A 20,869-nucleotide genomic window follows, 5' to 3' on the forward strand; every position below is an offset into this window, starting at 1 on the left:
AGTTATAGTTTCTAACTGTGTTGTGCCGTTAGATTAAAATTATGATTTCAAGAACAAAGGTAGTTTTTTCTGTGATTTCATAGTCATTACGGTATACATTAAATTTGAGGATTACGACTACAAAAAGATATACTACGTTATAATTATGGCGTACGAATAGATAAACACAAGGTATTGTTACTGTGGTTTATTCCAATAGGATTTTGCAGTTTCTGACGTTTATATTTTTTTAATTGATAAGAAACGTCAATTTTTAAATTTACAATAAAATATTAGCTTAAATCTGTGGTAAAGCTTTAGATTTTAAAATGTATATTTCAGTTTTTCTTTTGATAAAATTTTACTATACTTTGACAATACAATACTGCATGCAACGTTTCACATTTGTAAATCTACAGTTACAGACAAAATTAATTTTTTTTAATGAATAATGATTAGTTAGAAGACTCTTAAAGCAATTTTTTAAATTGCTTTTTTATATTTTAATATTTTAGTAAGTTCAATCACCCAAATATCGTCCGGTTTCTCGGTGTTTGCTTCGAAAAGTTGCCACGTTTCATCGTCTTGGAGCTCCTTCCAGGAGGAGATCTCAAAACGTTCTTGAGAGAATCCAGACCCAAGCCAGTAAGTTTGTGGTTGATTTTTTCTAATATTTGCCCCTATAAAGTTCGGTAATCTTGAATTTGCTCGTAACGTAGCACAAGCCAAGCAACCTCACTATGACTGATCTGCTGAATGTTGCCATGGATGTCGCCAAAGGATGTCAGTATTTGGAAGAGAATCATTTCATTCATAGGTAAGTGCATGAAGTAATATTTCTGTCACGCAATTCTATTAGAATAAGTAGTCGTTTTTGTCACGCAATTCTATTAGAATAAGTAGTCGTTTTTGTCACGCAATAAGTACACGTGACAATTTAATAAGCATTTCAATAAATTACTTCACCTTTGTTTGCAGTGAAACCAAGAAATTCTTGATTGAAATGGATAAATTATTTTATACTTTCACATTCTTACGAATTCTTCCATTAATTCGTGAGAATGTAGGTAAAGAATTTCTTGATTTTATAATATGATGATTGCTGAGGCGGTTAAGGCGTTAGTCTACCGTTCTGGTGAATCCAGAATCATATCTGGACTGATCGAAAAACCATAAGAATTTTTCGGGGGTGGTTTGTCCTGATGTCGGGTCACCTCTCTCATACCCCGCTGTCCTATTCGAACGCACAATGAGCCTGTAAAAAGGCTCTTTTTGCGACTATCATAATCATGTGATTGCCAAAATTTGCGCGATAATACTACAATTCAATGTAAATGATATTACTTATTTTTAGAGATATCGCCGCTAGGAATTGCCTGTTGACTACCAAAACTTCAGACAGAGTAGTCAAAATAGCAGATTTTGGTATGGCAAGGGATATATATAGGTAAATATACACAAAAATTCACTTGAAATACTCCTGATATTCTTGTATAATCTCAGTTTCTTTTTGCAGAGCGGATTATTATAGAAAAGGAGGTAAAGCCATGTTGCCAGTTAAATGGATGCCCCCTGAAGCCTTTCTGGATGGAATTTTTACTACAAAAACTGATGTCTGGTAAGACTAAACAATAATTAAAGTTTTATAGCATAAATTTTTATGTAATGTAAGAGGAAGACCACTTAAAAACGTTTTGAAGGGCAATTAACAATTACTAAACGATTTCATAATTTCTTCAATATCTTCTTTTAGTGATCTTATTCTTTGTTGAACAATTGAATCTCCTTCAACAAAAATCAATAATTTAATAATTCATCTGTTAACTGACACTTTTTCAGGTCATTTGGCGTATTGTTGTGGGAAATCATGTCATTGGGTTATATGCCATATCCCGGTTGGGGCAATCAAGAAGTGATGCAATTGGTAACATCAGGAGGAAGATTGGATCCACCTAACAATTGTCCTAATCAAATGTAAGTAACGGTAATAAATTTCAATATTTTAATGCTGCAACTAAAGCTAATTTGCAAATCAATGCAGCTACCACATTATGATGCGATGCTGGCATCCGATACCCGAAGAAAGGCCAAATTTTGCTACAATTATAGAACGTTTGGGATATTGTCTGCAGGTATTTTCTTTTATTCTTTTATAAATTATATAGTGCTACATAATTTTACTATGGTGCCGAATAAAATATGGTAAATATTGCAGATTAGTTAAAGTATACGTTACATTTCATGTAATGTTAAATTTGTTTTAACGTAAATATTTCAAGTCTTTAAGTAGAAGAAGAGTAGATATGGTGAAAATGCCTGAAGAATGCCCCTTTAATTAATAGAAAATAGCAAGAGTGTTAAATTAATCAATATAGTTGATCAAAAAGATCTAAAAAAGAGATAATGTTGGTGGATGATTATTTATAGATGAGAACAAAGAGCTCGATTATTTGTTGTCATTTCTCCTTACATGGCTTTTCTTCTTCGCTGCTAGTTCTATATTTTATTTTCTTTGTGTGCCATAGTATAATTTCTGAGTCAAAAGCTCTTTAATGCACACAGGATAGCCCAAAAAATCAGCTGACGAATGTAAAGCTTATTGCTGTCTTACCAACTGTACCAAGTTTATAAAAGAAAACTATATTTTTCTAAACAAAGCTTACGATTTGTGTTTACAATTGTATCCGGAACATACCAAACAAAACACAAGTAACTGACTTTTCGGGCTACTGTATTCTCTCTGTACAGAGATATTGTTTGATTTTCTTGTATTTAAATCTACGTTATAAAAATTGACCATTTAATGAAATTAAAATGGAGATGAAATATTTTAATAATTCAATTTATTTTCAGGATCCTGATGTCATCAGAGCACCTCTGCCCATCTTCCACAGGCCTCCTTCTATGGAGAGAGATGCTACCGTCATGAGGCCACCCGATTCTGAAAATTCGTGTTTACAGGTAATCATATTTAATGAAATAATATTTGCAATAATTTTTACTGGATTTACAATTGCAGATACAAAGGCACGAGATCGTCTCTCCAGGTTCAGAGGATTACTTGATCCCCATGCCATCTTCCAATTACAGTTTGGCTACCGACAATACCGAAATTCAATCTTCACCTAGTCTTGGCTCCATCGATCAACTGCTCGAATTAGACGAGAGTAACAGCTCAAAACGTAAACAAGAAACGGAACGTGCTACAAGAGAAACAAATCTGTCTCAACCACCTTTCGACAAGAAAGGATATAAAGCAGTCCCTACCAAAGATAACCGTGGGGGTCTTTCCAGTTCTGAAAGTCTAGAAGCCCTACCAGTGGCACCGAGTGTGGACTCTCAAGCCGATTTGGCACTCAACGTGGAGGCTCTACAACGGCAAACGGCCAATCAGCCCATGCGTTACATCAACGTCGAAGTCAATCGGGACAAACAATCGAGTCCAGCGTACGATGGTGTGGAAGGTGTCAATCCAGTAGCATAAAATCGAAAGAAAAAAAATTGTATATATTGGAAAAAAATAAGTACATGTAGAGAAAACTTTGTACATCTCTTTCTCTTCGGTCTCTGTGCACTTTTTAGTCGTGTCTTCTTCACCTTTGTCGTGTCTTGTAATTGGTTCTTCTTAATTTTTAAAATCTTGTATGATTACATTCCCAAAAGTTGAAAGAAATACGGGAACGTTTAATAAAGTGTCTGTCCGAAACGTTGTCGATAACTTCTATTGTTTCAAAGGCAAATTCCATACGTAGAACCGATATAAATATCAATAGATAAAAAATTTCATACCCATAAAAGCAATTTTTATCACTTATTTGAACTCTTAATATTACTTCGAGACTTACACATACACTAAACAAATTGAAAAATTAAGTACTTTATAAAAATTGTGCAGCTATTAATAATCATTTATTCTAATTCTTCATAAATTCTTCAAAATGCACCAATCGGAAGCGATCTCATTATTACACATCAAGACCGTTAATTTAAAATTTGAAATAATAAGTCAGCCAATAAAGAAATCTCTTCTGATGACGTGCTAAAAAGAAACCAATAATGCAATAATAACAATCTACGTCATTGAGAGACTCTCCAATGAGAGAGTAGAGAGCAATTGCATCAGAGGAAAGTAGTGACGTCGATAGAAGAATCTTTAAAATGACTTTATAATTTAATTTAACACGAAACTGGGGAGAATTAATATAAAAAAAAGTTTTATGGTCGAGTTTTATAGCAAAACATTATTATTTTTCATACAGATTTTAATTCGCTTACTATTTTAATTCAGTCATATTAAATAATATTATACGTTTTGTCTACTAGATGGCGCCAGGTAAATATTTAAAAAATGTAACCCTCTTATCGATTAGGTTTCTATTTTTAACTGACACCACTCCTATTTAAAGTGTTGATAAAATTTCAACAAACAGTGCTCTTAGATAAACAAAATTAATAAATTTAACATCATTTTTTCCACATTAAATAAAACCAGACATATGACACATAAATTTGCAGCATATGCATTCAGACATTTTCGTGTCATGGCCGATAGATTTAGCTCAATTAAGCATAAGTTAAATATGTATTATGCGTTGTATTCTCCACATAAGCTTCTGTGTTATCAAATGTTTCATCTACGCGTACAGTACATATGTATCACGTGCACATAAGTGTTATGACAGCTAATTCCTGCGTTTGTAAATGCATCTAGTGTATGTTTTTTTGTGTCTGTACTGTGTTTCTATTTTATGTGTGTTTCTCCTTTTGTTTCTGCGTGTTATCTGCTTCGACAATGTTGTTATCTGTAATACTAATATGAAAAATTTATACATGCGTATTTCTTCTGTACTAAACTATATATAGAAATGGGTAAATCATATAGAGGTTTGAAATTTATTCTACGAACCTCATAACTTGATATAAAGATAGTATGTGAACCTTTATGTTTCGTGTCGTCTATAATGTAAACTAGCATTGATGTTAAGAAATCTTCACATTAATGATGATGACCCTAATACACACAGAGAAATTGATGTTACAGGCTATAATAATAGAAGAAAATGATATTCTATTTAGGCGCATATGTTATGAGGACTAATTAAATAAGCAAGGTATGTTTTGTTATCCTACTATGATGATATATGATTGTCTGTCTGTAACGCGATAATGTATAGGCCTATAAGCGGCGCGATCTATTATAAAGTTGATGCGGCGCGACAGACACAAATAACTGCTAATAACTACTGTTTCCGACTTTAGCATTTATTGATTTTTCGAACGTTCTATCATGCAAATATGGCGATGTTTCAATAGAAAAAATTATTACGAATTTTTATTTCTTTTTCTATTTACGGTGCATACATTATTGAGCTACAGACAGACACACATCAATGATACAAGCGTAAAAAGAAAACCGTAAATCATCTTAAGACTGCCTAAATTGTGTCCATAACGCTTTAAAACGCATATAATAGTGAAAATTTTTATGTAAAAAGGTTAATGAATACCGTATTGATCACATAGATTATATAGTATATCAATGAGAAATAATTTACAATCGCATAGATAATAAAAGAAAATAACCGTGAAAAGATCAAAAAATTTGGAATAAAACAATAAGTAAAAAGCATAAAAAAATTTGAATTGACTTCTATACAAAGGTCACTGGTTTATCTGCCCGCATATAATTTAACTAGCAGGTAGGCCCGGCGTTGCTTGGGCAAAAGTAACAATAGCGATAATTAAGATTATTACTTTATAGTCACAAAAGAAAAAGAGTAATTTCATCAACAAACTAAGTATTAAAAATCGAATGTTCTAATATTATTCGATTTTCACGACGTGTTCTGATTATATTGTTCAATTTTCATCGAATGTTCTAAAGAAGAAAAGTCGAGAAAAACCGAACTAATGTGTTTAAATTTGAAAATTGAATATGTTCTAACATATTACTCTTTTCTTTCTTTTTTTTTCTCCAGCCCGGTAAATCTTGCACGTCGCTTTCTCTTGTTCTCCATTTTTACGTAACACTTCCATTGTTGACATTTCCATTGTTACATAACACTTCCATTGTTGACACTTCCATTATTACTTCACACTTCCATTGTTGCTCACACTTCCATTGTTGCTTCACACTTCCATTGTTACTTAACACTTCCATTGTTGATGGAAGTGTTAAGACTTAATCCTGTCCCTCTCCTCCGTGGGGAGGAATTTCGAAAAATCCCTTCTTAGTGTGCGTTCTCTTAACAGACCCTAACTGCGTACCAAATTTCAACTTTCAACTCCTAACCGTTTAGGCACGTCTCGATAATGTATATAGAAGCTTTAATCCTGTCCCTCTCCCCCGTGGAGAAGAATTTCGAAAAATCCCTTCTTAGTGTGCGTTTTCGTGACGTACCCTAACTGTGTACCAAATTTCAACTTTCTACTCCTAACCGTTTGGGCTTTGCGCTGATTATTATTATTATTATTATTATCAACTCGTCTCGATTATATATATAGATTAAGTCTCAAAACTCGAAGTAAAATCAAATAAGTAATTGATATTAATACCTTTCATGCTTAATTTATTTTTATTTAAAATTCGTTGAAAGTGATCTTTAATGAAAATGTAAAAAGGTTACTGTTTATTCGAGAGTAGCCCTTTAATCTTTGCAGAGGATTTTTTTTTTCTCTGAAAATATATATAAATAAAAATCTGCTTTAAGAACAAACGCACCTATGACATTTTAATTGACATTTAACATTAAATAGACCTATTTTCTAGAATAAAATGAAATTCTAACTTTGTGAGAAAAATAGAAAAATTGAACTTTACAATAAAATTTCCCCTCGTTCTATTTTTAACTTCGCATTTTCATTTTGTGAATGTTAATTATAATTAATAAAATTGGATAATCAAATTTACAGTGGATCCATTCTTCATAATCCAGCCTTATAACTCCTCTTATAGATAAAAATAACCTTCTTATAATTCACGAGCTTTGCTTCTAGACACAGAAGGACCCTTCCGTAAATTTACACGTTATCCTCTTGAGAAATGAACCTTTCTATAAACCTTCTTGACATAAACGAGCCCTTCTATAAAGCCTAATCTCATTTTCATCACAACCCTTCTACTCGTACAAGCTTACCTTCTTGATATAAACTCGCCTTTTACAAATGTCAAGCTTATATATTACTCGATACAATTAAAAAATATATATCTCATGAAATTTGAAAGGTTAAAAAATAACACAATTTTCAGAAAACTGAACAATATAAGGTCATTATTCGAATTTGATTCTATACAAATGAAGTCTGGGAGTCCATATATAGCGTTGAATTAAATAAATCTTCATTTTTGAGAATTAAGAGACATTTAAAAAATTAAGAAATTAGATAGAAAACTCAAAAACAGTCTTTCAGAAAATTCAATGAATAAAATTTTCTAAACGAACCTAAAAACCGCAGAAAAAAAGATTGAATTTTTATTAAAAATTAAATAAATCTTACGCGAGGAAAACTAAAAATTTTGAAAGCATGACTTCTGAAGAAAGCAAAAATTAAAAAATTTAAAAGAAAATAATTCATTAGAAAATGCTATTTAATAAATACAAATAATTACAAAAATTCATTAATTTAAAATTATTTTTAGAAAGATTAAAAATTACACGTTTTATATAGTAAATATTTTGGAAGAAACAAAGCGTTTTTTGAGAAGACAATTCTCTAAAACGTTTTCTTTTAATCTAGCAAAAATTCCTTAAAAAGCCATCTTTGGATATAGCAAAAATTCCTTAAAAAGCCATCTTTGGATATAACAAAAATTCCCTAAAAAGCCATCTTTTGATATAGCAAAAATTCCCTAAAAACCTTTCTTTCGATTTAGTAAAAATTCCCTAAAAGCCTTCTTTGGATATAGCAAAAATTCCCTAAAAAGCTTTCTTTTAATTTGGTAAAATTTGATTAAAATGCTTTTTTTAATTTAACATAAAATTTTTTTTAAATGCTTTTTTTATAAAAGGAAAATTTTTTAAAAGCACTCTTTATAATAGCAAAATTTCCTTTAAAAGCCTTTAGAAGTAGGGAAATTTCTTTAAAAAACATGTTAGGGAAATACTCTAAAGCGCCCTTAAAAACTATTTTTTCCTTTTTTTTTTTTTTTTTTTAATTTTAACCTGCATCATTTGAGCAAACTTCTTCACAAAGCAGGATTTAAGAAAATACAATTAGAAAAAAAAATCATCCTTATTAAAAATATCCTTACAATTTTCATTAAGTGTTCAAACTATAATCAAATTTATCGTTCATATATATAGTTTTGTTATATTTAGTAAGCCAAGAACGGGGAATTTACGCCAGTTCCTGACGTCATTCAGGTAGCCGAATACGTCACACATTTGATGTTACAATTCGCTTATAATGACGTCACATTCAGCGAGTTATCCATTGAAAGTTCGGGAACTGAACCGGGTGTTCTACTGCCCTATATTTTGGTTTCATTCATTCACCATTCTGCAGTTCCATTCGCTTCTGCGGTGAACGCACTAGTCGGATAATGCTTGGTACAGTTGCCATGGAGACTGTGACGTAAATTCTTTCACCCCGTCTCTTCGTCCCCCTTTTAGAGTCCAGTCTAATACACATGTCGGTCGGGTGCAGTTAGATTTTAGAAATGTGACAAGTCGGTTTCCTCAGTAAAGGGGTAGAAGGGTCAACATGCAGGTTGCCTGTTTCTGGAGGTCAAAGGTGAGTTCGCTTTTTTCTATCCCTCTTATCTCTCATGTATTTTCTATAGTTGTAACTTTGTGCACGTTTAAAATATATCTTTTTGCACTGGAAAAAATCATATGTATGTTTAATTAAAGTATGCAACGGAGTAACGACGGGGTAAAAGTGACGTTTAAGTGTTTGTGATGCAAAATATTTTTTTTCTCCTATCAAATTTGTTGGAATTTTTTTTTTAATAGATTGTCTAGAAAATCACCCCTCCTGTTATTTTCCTTTTGCGTTTATATTATATGTGAGACGAGTTACTATTTTTAGAACTAAGATCAATATTCTCAAGCCGTTGCTTGTCGAAATAGCGGATATATTCTGGATGTGTTTTCATTTGATGTTTCATATTTTGTTTTTAAGTAATTTTCAACGTTTTTCTATAAAATTTATAAATCTATATGCCTCTTCGACTTCATTAAATTGCATGAAATTGTGCTACCCGCGTTATAAAACCGCTCGGAAAGACTCGAACGAGCGCTACTTAAGAAACAATCTTGCATGATGATGATATGCCGTAACATAACGTACTGTACATTTACAGTTTAAGCACGTATATATATTGTTGCTAGGGGAGGATCTGGAGTGTTTTTTAGTTGGATAGTGCGCCACCCGTTTAACAAAACTAATTTATTTGTATGCTATCTGCTTGATTAACATCTCTCGCTTATCTCGCTTATGCAAATTAGCAGCGAGGGTCGCTTTAACGCTAATCGAAGACCGCGATTCGTAAGATATCTAAGTAACTCTTTTCTACTACAGAATTATAAATGAAGTTGTTACTGTGTCAGCTGTTGAAATAGCAACAAACACGCCGCTCTTCTTCCTCGCGTTTGATAAGGATGAATTTATTTTATTTTTTAATTTCTACCAATCACCATTTGTATTTTAATTTTAATAAATTAATATTTAGTTGTTATCATTTATTAGAAGTATTTATAATTAAATTATTATTTAAAATCTACATTATACGCTTTCGAAATTATTCCGATTCTCTTAAATATTAAAATTTAAAAAAATTTGTTTTGGTAAACAAAAACAAGTTCCGCACTCAGCTGATTGGCAACGTTACCGATGACTGCCATCTGGTGGAACGAGAGGAAGCAAGTTAATAAAATTAAATTTTAAATTAAAAACGGAAAAAATAAGTAATTAAATAATTTTAACAATAATTAAATTAATAAAAAAAAAGTATTAAAATTATAATTTACGAAAGATTTAAAATAAAAGTGAAAAATAAGAATATTTATAACGTAGTAATTTTTTACTAATTTTGTTTCGAAAGTATAAATTTTTGTTTGAAAAATTAACTAAAAGCGATCATTTATTTTAAGAAATAACGCTTTAAAAAATAGCTAGAAGCAAAGAGAAAAATTATGCATAAAAATATATCATTTTATAATTATAATTTGTATATTTAAAAGTCATTGTTTACGAATCGGCGTGTGATGAAACGTCAAATTATAGATGATATGGTAGATAGAAAGTGGATTTTGCAATAACGCTTACCGGCAACAAACGCACAATGAATGAATGTGTTATGAATGAGCTTAGCTTTCTCTCTTGTGCGTACGTGTCCTATATTTCGATTGAAACCTTTCCATTCAGGTTAACTTGCCGGTGAACGTAGTCGAAGGCGCCTCTACCGGCTAAATCCGTAACTAGTCATTCATAAACTCGGGCAATCGATTGATGCTAACGAAAAAAAAAAAACTATACGTACGTAAAGGTAAATCGATAATAAAATTTAATTATTTTAAAATATATATTAAGGTATTTTGTAAAATAGTAAAAATGTGTAATTTTTATGCGAAAATCAGAACAATAATGTTTATGAACTCGTCGCATTTGTTTAAATGACGTCGTGTTATTTTGACACTTTTCGAATTTTAATAACAATTAAAGGAGTTTTGTTTCGAAAAATTATTACTTAAACTAAATTTCGAAATAAAACGTATTAAATTCGATAATATCTGTGCAATTTTTGCTTTTCGCTGTTGGCGTTTATTTCCTGTAAGCTTGTGACGTCATCGATATCGCTTGGTTTCAAATTTTAAATGCGTAATTAATTTTTATGTAATAGATAAATTTCAAACTATTTTTACTTAAAAATAATATTGTGTTTGGTAATTAAAATAGGAAAGTAAGCAGAAAAACATACGAATGACGTCATATAACCTTGTTGCTCTTTTTAAATTTCAATTTTGGATAATTTTTTTTTTATTGGTGAATTTTAAATTATTATTTGAATATTTAAAAAGTTGATAAAATGATTTTAAAAATAAAATATAAATTATTGTTAATAAAATTACGAATTTGGATATGGCTAATTTAAAATAATGCTGATGACGTCATTTTTAAAATGCATTCAGTGGAGATTAAAATTTATTTGTAAAGTTGAGTTTTTAAAAGCTTTTATTTAAAATTATTACTTCATAAAAACTAATTTAAGATAAAATTAATTAAAATTTTTAATTAATTTAATTTAAATCGACTTGCGGTGAAGTCATCCCTAATATAAACCTGACAGAAATTAATAAAAATAGAAATGAAAGCAATATTATATTATTTATTGATTGATTGAATTTAAAATATAATAAAACAAAGAAATAAAATGACACAAAAAAACTTTTTAAAATATAAACTTCGATTCAAAAATTTGAAAAATGACGTCATCAAGTCGTCATCAAAACCAGACGATCAAACGAACTTATTATTATATTTTCCTTCAATTTTTAATAAAATTTAACAAACATTAATACTTTAAAATACGCTATTTTAAATATTTTCAAGAGAAATAATGAAAAGAAACAATTTAGATAATTAAAACAATGCAATGACGTCACGCATTAAAAAAACTAATTTATATAAAGCAAAATAACGATGTATTCAATCTTTATAAGTTTTAAAAATTTAAATATAGTAATAAAATAAGTTCTAACGACACTCGGATTATAATATTAATGAAAGTAGTGATGTGTGATGAAAGATTCGACGTCATTCATTCCGGTTTATATTGTGTGACGTCATGAATTTTAAAAACATTCATTCATAAAGCAGAACATTAAGGAAGAAAATTGAATAATAAATGTATTTTTAGAACAGGCTTTCAGCTTTAAGGCAATATGACGTCACAGTTTAACAACTTTTTGAATGATAATTTAACAATTTATTATCTTGCGAGTTTATAAGCGATTTTAATCGAAGAAATTTAATTTTTTTTCTCTCTCAAATTTGATTGGATAAAAATAACTTAAAATTCAAATTTAAACTAATCATTTCTTATGTAAGATTATGAATCTTGAAGCATTTTTCTTGAAGCGTTTGTAGATTTTCGAGTGGATTTTTTGCTATTTTTTTATTAATCATAAATTATTTAAAAGCCTAAAAGTAAATAGATTTTTCGATTGAATTAATTATTTTTTTAAAAAAAATTCGAATCAATCCGGAGCTCATCTTGAAAGCGCTTTGCATCTTTCAAAGATCCTTCAGGCCAGATGCGGATCGATTAGATTCTTATTTGAAACTTTTATGACTTTATTTAATATTTTGTTTGTTATTAAAAGTAACAAAAGAACACCGTTTTTAAACAATCTCTTATATCTAAAATTCTATTTTGAATGGAAGTTTTGATAGTTTTTTCTAAAGAAGATGCCAAGATCCTTCAGTTGAGTTTTGGATTAACTAGACTTTTAACGATTGTTTCGATTAATTCGATTCGATTGTTTGATTAAAAGTCATAAATCAAAAAGTGCGTAAAATTGTCCTTTTTTAAAATTTGGAGATTTATGTGAGGAAATTTGATATTTTTCTTCAAGTTTGAAGAATCTTCACACGAGATTTGGTTCAGTGGTTTAAATTCTATATAAAATTTTTGAAAAATTGAATCATTTTTTTACTAAATACACGTGTTTATACTGCTTTTTAAATTATAATTGCATTTTTTATGAAGAAATTTGACTATTTTTATAAATATTTCTGTTTGCAAAGTGAGGATCCAACGAGGGCATTCATAAAAAAATGATTATAGGCCTATACGTTTGTACGCGAAGATTTAAGTAAATGAAACGTTTTTTATTCATTAAAAGCGTGTCGAAATGTTCATTTTTTTTGTAATTAATTGTCGAGCAACGAAGTTTTATTGAGATAAGTTCGAATGAAGAGGAAGATTCATCATATAATTTCGTTGGAACGAAGAATAGATTTCGTGTATTTTACTGAATTTTTAATTTAATAAACATGACAAATTATTTGTCATTAATTTAAAAATAAATTTTGCTATTATTTTAATTATGAACAGCTTTTAAGGCTTATGAAGGTTGAGGGTTTTACTATTCAATTATCGCTATTTTTTTCATTTCTCTTTGATTACAATGAAGAATTTTAAATGTGTATACGTATTTGAATTTTTGATCAAAATACAAGTTGTAATTTCTTACAAATTCTTGAACAGGAAACAAATTGCACTAAACTTTGCTGATCAAATTTGCGTATATCCTGTATGCAAATTATTAACATGAAATTTTGATCTGAAACAAGATTTTCATTTATTTTTGATCTAATAAGGGTATAATTTCTTGATATTATTAAATATTTTTACACGCAAAATAATTTTGCTGAAGATCCATCCATCATGCAAGATCTCGATTTTCAGGTAGATCTTACAATCAGGAAGATCGCCATAGATTCTATATAAAATTTCCGATTAAAGCTACTTTATTGTGAATTAATATATAATTTAATTTAGCATAAAGTTGGGTTCGCATTAAATGAATAAAAAAATAAATAAATTAATAACATTTAAGTGGAATTACCAATGAGGAACCTTGAAATCATACAACGGATTATCAAATACGCTTATAAAATTGGGCTTTAAGCCTGTTGAATCAATAAAAATGATTCGTTCTAGCTTTTAGATATATGCAATTTGCTTAAATCTTTACTTTTCATATGTTTTTCAACTTTAAAATATTTAAACTACGTTAAAATTTCTACATCACAAGTGGAGAGCGTTCATAGGAGTATAGTTCATAGGAGAACCATTATTTTTAATGTTATAACGCAAAAAATAATTTTAAAAAATATAAAATAATTTATATGCACTATACTTTAATATATTCTTATTATATATATATATATATATATATATATAGTATATTCATATATAAATTGCATTGTAATAAATTCAATTTATAGTTTTTGAAAATTTATTCGAAGAAATAAAAAAATATATGTATATATAAATATAATTAACTTTAAATAATGATATCTTATTGCTTTATCTATGTTTTAATATGTTGATTTAACTTAATTAACATTCAACTGTAAACATAAATATTCAGTTTTTTTATATTTAAATGCGATTTAAAAAAAATTTTAATTAAATTAAATTTTCTGAAACTTAATTGAATTTATATTCTATATTTTTATGTTAGTAAAAGCTTTTAAACAGTTTAAAACTCAAGAATTTTTATAATTTATATGGATTTTATACAGACTCTGCTATATTGAGTCTATGATAAACCATTTTATAATTTCAAAGAAAAATATAAATTAAATGTATTTTAATATAAAATTTTGTAAAAAAAAATACCTTTAAAGGAAATTAAATTTATTGGTAATAAAAAAATAATATATATATAAGTTTTTAAGTTCATATATTTGCTCCTGAAAGCCCTCTTATTGCAAAAAATCATTTCAGGTTCGTCTTCTACCAATTTTTAATCTCTTCTAAACGGATTAAAACCTTAGTTTTATATATATAAAACTATTAAAATTTTAATTTTTAATCAATCAGAAATAGACATTTTGTATTCTTCCTATAAGCAAAAGGACAAGAAACAACCTTAGCGGACGCTATTGACCATGCTTCGAATATATGAATTTTTATGAATTTCTTGCTATTTTTTCTGAAATTCTTTTAAAATTCCTGTTAAATATAAATAAATTTTAATAAAAATATAATTTTCTTTTAAATATTTCACGTATTTTGTTTTAATTTAAAAAAACCGCTTGAAGATATCTCCGCTCTGAGATTACTTTCTATAGAATCGAGCATTGTGAGTTACATAAGTCTTTCTTACATAAAAATTCCTACATTATATTAGGTTTAAGTGCTGTTAAACCTTATCAATTAATCATTCATGGCATAAATTTTTATATTAAACAAATATATATAGACTTACATCTGAGTGAGCGAGAGAGAACTTGAATGTAAAATTTCGCAGTTTTAGCTTCTGAAAAATAAAAATTAATGTTAAATTTAAGCTTAAAATTATTATTAGAGCATAATTAGTCTTCTAAACATTAAAAGCGATCACTAAACTTGTAATTCAACTTGTAATTCAATGAGGCGCATTTTATGAAATTGCATTTGTAATTTTCTATTAAAATGAAAAAATTTAAGGTTTTTTTTTTAAAAAAAAATATACTAAATTTTGGTTAATATTTGCCTGAAGTCCAAAATCTCATGCAAAATCCGTAATTTACATAAAATTTCCTATTTAAAGCAAAAAAGTAATATGTCTGGCTTTATTTAAAATTAATTAATTTTTTTCACAAAAAAGTATTAATTTTTTAAGTGTTTTTCTGGAAAAGTCAATTTCAAAATGCATTAACTTTTGATCAAAAACAGCGAATTCGAGTTTAAATTAGTGCCGAGGTATGAGTCAATAAAGGAACGAATATGTCAATAAAATTATGTTGAAATTTAACAAAAACTTTTCTAAAATCTTTTAAATTAATTAATAAAATTATTAACATAAGATTTACTTTATTAATAAACTTTACTAAACAGTGTTACTTCCATATAATTTACTTAGAAAGAAGCATTAAATTTTCGCCGCTCCCATTTTTTTAATGACATTATAAAATAATTTAGGCGCTATTTTTTGGCATTTATTATTTAAATAAATAAATAATAGTTAAATAAGTTTAAATTATCTTATTTAAACGTTTACACTAACAAATTAATCGATGGCAAAGCGCATTTATACGGTCATTTTATACACAAATTAAAAAATATATATGCACTTTAATCTCGTTTAAGGCCGTTAGTTTAATTTAAAATCTTCAGAAATAAATAAATAAATTTAAAAAGTCGTTAATTAATTAATTAATTATTCTTTAAATATGATATTCGTTACGAAATTTAAGTTTTAACGGCGTCTCGATGCTTATTGGTCAATGTCGATTCTTTCTATCGTCTGATTGGTTATAACCGAACATTTAAGACGACGTCATTATCGGTTGGCAGACGAACAAGACAGATGATCCGTTCGACGACACCTGGATTATTTTCATTTTTTCGATTTAAAAAGGCTATTTTAAAAAAATTCAAAATATTAATTTATATATATATCATATCAATATATATATATATATATATTATTATTATAAGGAAGGAAAAAAGAAATTTATTGGTAAGTTTAAAAACGGAGACGGTTATTCATTTTTAATAGATATTTATTAATTATTTACGTAATTTGGGCTATAAAAATTATAATTAAATTGTGTCATTTGGTATTTTTTTTAATTTGAATTTGTTCGTCTGTAAGGTTAAATTTTGTTGTTATTTTTTTAATTTTAAATGCTTTGACGTGTTTTTAATGATTGAAATTATAAAAATATTGATAAATATTTGTTATTTAATGTTTTTTTTTCCCCTTATTTTAGATGAATTAAGCGAAGTAGGCCGCTTAGAAGTTCTGATTGTGTAGATTAAGAAGTGGAATGAGTGAAGAAGGATGTGGAGAGGAGAACAGGTGAATGGCTTTTTTAAGTTATTTTATCGAAAATACGATCGTAAATTGATCACATTTAAAGGTAAATACGTTTTTATACACACATCTTCGTGATTATCAGTAGATTAAAGTTCTACAGAGCTACCATAATTAAATTTGGTATAATGAAAATTTATTGACATTTTTCACATATATAAGGCCTCTATACACTAATTTACATCGTAGCAGCTTAAAAATGCAAGTTTTTAATCAAAAATACAGGAATTTACTTCAAGGAAATCACTTATAAATCAACAATGGTAACACTGAAAATACATTAGTCTATTGAAGTTTATCACACATTTATGCTTCATATGTGTTGTTTTATGGTCTTGACATCTTAAAATTTAATATTTTCATTTAAAAATGCACAAATTTATCTCTAGTAAATCGATAGGAGGCAAAAATAATAGCATTGAATATATGGGAATTTCTTGAAAAATTTCACATATTTAGGGCCTTTCCACACTAATATATAATTTCAACACTTTAAATCGTAATAATATAATCAAAAATGTACTAATTTATTTCAAGAAAGTTATTTATAAAGCTACAATATACATATCTGTTTCTTTCATTTTAATACGGAAAAATCTGTCCATGTTTTGATTGAAAATGGAATTATTCCTCTATACTTAGGGTTTAATTATATATTTGTTAATTATTTATTACTCCTTTTGGTTAAAACACTGATAAAATCAGTCAACAGTTGTATGCAGCTTGCTTATGTGGTTGCAATGCTAGTATAAAGTGGCATTGATGTCCTCATAAGAATCTGTATTACTTATCTTCGTAAGTATATAATTTAAAAGATCATATTCAGCTTGGAAATCGTAGACATTTTAAAAAAACAGTAGTGTGTTTTTTAAAATTTACATTTTAGCACAGATTAACGTTATTTAGGCCTAAATCTTGATTACTAGTCAAATTGATAACGTGATTAAAGGATTTTTTGCTTTAAAACTTACTTCCGCTGTTATAAAGAGCCTCTGTCTTTTTTTATAATGAAAATTCTCATATAATACAAATACTTACTTATTAATAATTAATTAAAATTAAATACCCCTAAAGAACATTCTTTTCTTTTCCTTTCTTAGACATTTAAAAGCATAATTAAGCACAATTCGAAGCATAATAAAGCAATTTAATACTAAAAGTTGGAAGAAAACTCACATTTTTCCGATTATTTATACTTACATAGAGAGAAATCTAAAGGTTTAGCTTTAAAACAGTCAAATATACTCAAGAATTTCACTTAACTAAGCTATTAATATACAAATTTTAGTTGTTAAACTAGCGATCTTTGCTAAGGTGTAAGAAAATCTAGCGTAAAATCGATGTATATACGTTTTATTGACGTTTTTAATAAATTCAACTTTTTGTAAATTTATCTTTAACCAGGTCCAGATGGAGAGGGGCTATTTGGCTAGGTCTCAACACAGAATAGCACCCTAGTTTAATATTTTAATTGTATATTTTTATGATGTTCGGAAAGAAGAGCCTATGTATAATTAAACATACCGTACATCGTTCAAGCCATATCTTTAGCACATTTCAGTGACTTTCTTTACTACATTGTAGTATACAAAAAACCATGTATCATTTAATATAAATCGAATGACGTAATATACTCCTACTTACATAGTATCTTACATCATTTATACTACATTATTCACGTATCTAGGTGTAAAAATTATATTCTTAGAGGCTGGAATCACGAATTTTGACGCACCAAAATGGAATTCTTGATAAACTGCTTTAATATTTTATTTATTTATTTTTATACCCACAACATTGTACGTTATGACTCGTCTACTACCCACTTACAACCTGTTTAAAGCTTTCTAATCGCTCTCCATTATCTTTGTTGAATTATCTTTCTGTGACTCACCTAAAAAAACTGGAGTTTATGTAACAAATAAATTGCAATTTTTGTTATTTCACAATAAAAACAGCAAGTTTAATCAATATTTACAGCATTTTTTTTTCTTTTTACTCGTTATAACGCAGTAAAATCGAGTTTAAACACATCTTTACTTAGAAAATTTCAGGATATTCATACCTTCTACACGTTCAGTTGAGTGTAATGTAGCTCAAAATATTATTTCACATGAGAAAATACATGTTTTTCCATACAGTTAGTGGGTGCGATCGTAGCTGAATTTTCCATTTTGTTTTGTCTCTCTACTGCTATGGTGACTCGAAAGCATTAAAATTTAAATACGATTATTCAGCAGCCTTCTATACTTTAAACGTACGACACATTTACATGTTCCGTATTGTGTATACTATAACATAATTGCTACTTGGCACGATTCTCTCTTGGTTTATATTGACCGTTTTATGGGTTATGTACCCCTTCATAAACAATTATCAGTTATTATTTACTCGAATTCTATAGACAAAATACATGCATTAAGTGTAGTACATTGTATTATGCCACTATATTGAATAATCTATCAATCAATCTAGTTTTCGTGGAAGAGATTACACTTTAGTTTCTTTCCTGAAAGTGTATTGCATTACTAGTAAAAATGTACAAGTGTACAAGTGATTTTTTTTTTGTCTGAAAGTCTATATTTTTTTCAAAAATGGCACGTTTTTGTACAGTTATTATGTTTAGTTTTATTTCTAGGTTCAATCTTTTAATATATGGGCCTTATATATTAAATTACCCTTAGCAAAGGCCCTATTTTGTGGAACAACCGTGCTTCTACTTTACGCAAGTTCGAACTGGGAATTTGCAGCTTTAAACTGCTTAAATTTGATTTGTATGCCCAAAATTGACTTATATGGGGTCATAAAACACTAAATTTAAGGTAGATAACGTAACACCCTGTTTTAGGAGAGTTAAATTCCAGCAATACAGCTTTTTCACTAGCAATTCAGCTTATAGTATAGTGACCTTGATAATTATTTTCTTTAATTTTTGAACTTTCAGCTCTTAGGTATATTCGAACCTTCTTTTAATTGATTCTTAACCTCCACTAATGCAATAATATGTATTAATATTAAAATTGCATGCCATTTATATAACACTAATTATATTTTATTCGTGTTAATTACGTTAATTTGCGTTATATCAAGAATAAAATTTGAACTTTGAACTTTAATATATATTTAGTTAATTTACAACCTACGTATTTTTTCTCTCCTTTTGTTATTTTCCTCATAAACTTTATATTCGAAATTTCATTATAAATAGTGACATTTAACAACTCAGACTCTGTTACGAGAACTAAATTAAGCTTCTAATTTAATTTTTTTACTAATTAATGATTAATTTATGAGTTAATTTATGTAGAAAAACATATTATTAATGTATTTTTAATATTTTTAATGCGTAAATTACAGTTTAAATTACGAGTTTGGTCGTACAAACGCATCCTTTACGCACTTTCTTCTTGATAGCCTGTCAAGCCTTTAACAGATTTATGCTACTTTCTACAGCGCTTACACTTAATGGAATTAATCTTAATCACAATTAAACCATAAAACATATCATTTAATTTGATTTTCTCGACATATTATACCCCACACTTGTGTATTTTCAGTACAAATTCGCGTCGTTCGTACACCGCTGTTTCGGACTCACTTCTGCGGCTTTTATGTCAATAAATTACTCAAAACGTATATATTTTCTTAAACTTAATCTATTATTCTCGTTAATATCACTAATTTATTGTTAATTAGCCCAAATTTTGTTACTGTAACAGCATCATTACTACTGGCGAACCGATGCAACCCTCTTCTAGAATTAGTCGAAATTTTCCATATTAACACGCGATTAAGCGTATTTTAACAGGAATTGTTTCGATTTTTATTGTCTTAGCTACAGTTTAATGCTATTTTAGTAACAAAAACACCTCCGGAAACTATGCTGAATTAATGTAATTTAAATATAGGCCTGTAAGATGATAAGATATTCCAATTTGTTTTACGACTTCCTATAGGACTTTGTCGATTCTTTTGTCTTGCCGACATGCTTTTATGCTATTAACTTATGTTATAATTATCTATATGATGCTACTATTGTAATAAATGAATCATTAATTAATTACAACGAGCACAATTTATAATATTTATTAATTAATGCTACTAAATACCTACACTTATAGTACTTTTCTTGAGATAGTAGTACAGTGGGACACGTAGAAATTACGTTTTTTCAGACGTTTCAAATTTTTTTTGTGGGATTTTTTTTTTAATAATTTATAGTAATTTTCCTCATTTATGCGGGTTTAAGATGGTTTTTATGGAGATTTACGTGTCTCTCTGAGGTTTTTACACGATTTTTTAAAGGTTTTTATACATTTTTAGGAGATTAACACGCTCTTGTTCGGTTTCTA

At 28.3% G+C, this 20,869-nt stretch overlaps 2 protein-coding genes across 5 annotated transcripts in view; both read left to right on the plus strand.

Moving 5' to 3' along the window:
- The window catches only part of LOC136970744 (tyrosine-protein kinase receptor-like), an 89,011-nt gene extending 85,326 nt beyond the window's left edge, over positions 1 to 3,685 (plus strand). The window contains exons 24-31 of one of the 2 annotated variants that reach the window (XM_067265195.1): positions 495 to 624; positions 699 to 796; positions 1,334 to 1,426; positions 1,496 to 1,597; positions 1,819 to 1,953; positions 2,021 to 2,111; positions 2,833 to 2,940; positions 2,999 to 3,685. In XM_067265195.1, the coding sequence (XP_067121296.1) occupies positions 495 to 624; positions 699 to 796; positions 1,334 to 1,426; positions 1,496 to 1,597; positions 1,819 to 1,953; positions 2,021 to 2,111; positions 2,833 to 2,940; positions 2,999 to 3,463 (1,222 nt within the window). In that variant the 3' untranslated portion in view covers positions 3,464 to 3,685. The other variant, XM_067265196.1, reaches the window with a different exon arrangement.
- A 4,736-nt stretch (positions 3,686 to 8,421) lies between these two features.
- Positions 8,422 to 20,869, plus strand: part of LOC136970746 (sprouty-related, EVH1 domain-containing protein 2-like) — a 52,877-nt gene continuing 40,429 nt past the window's right edge. For 2 of the 3 annotated variants that reach the window (XM_067265201.1, XM_067265197.1), the window contains exons 1-2: positions 8,422 to 8,712; positions 16,414 to 16,502. Coding sequence is in view for 2 of the 3 variants with exons in the window: in XM_067265197.1 (XP_067121298.1) it covers positions 16,471 to 16,502 (32 nt within the window). In the remaining variant the exon portion in view is untranslated. The remainder of the gene's footprint in view (positions 8,713 to 16,413; positions 16,503 to 20,869) is intronic. The other variant, XM_067265199.1, reaches the window with a different exon arrangement.

The sequence above is a fragment of the Centruroides vittatus genome, unplaced genomic scaffold, assembly GCF_030686945.1.
Source record: "Centruroides vittatus isolate TY-2023 unplaced genomic scaffold, ASM3068694v2 contig_2156, whole genome shotgun sequence".
NCBI lineage: Eukaryota > Metazoa > Arthropoda > Arachnida > Scorpiones > Buthidae > Centruroides > Centruroides vittatus.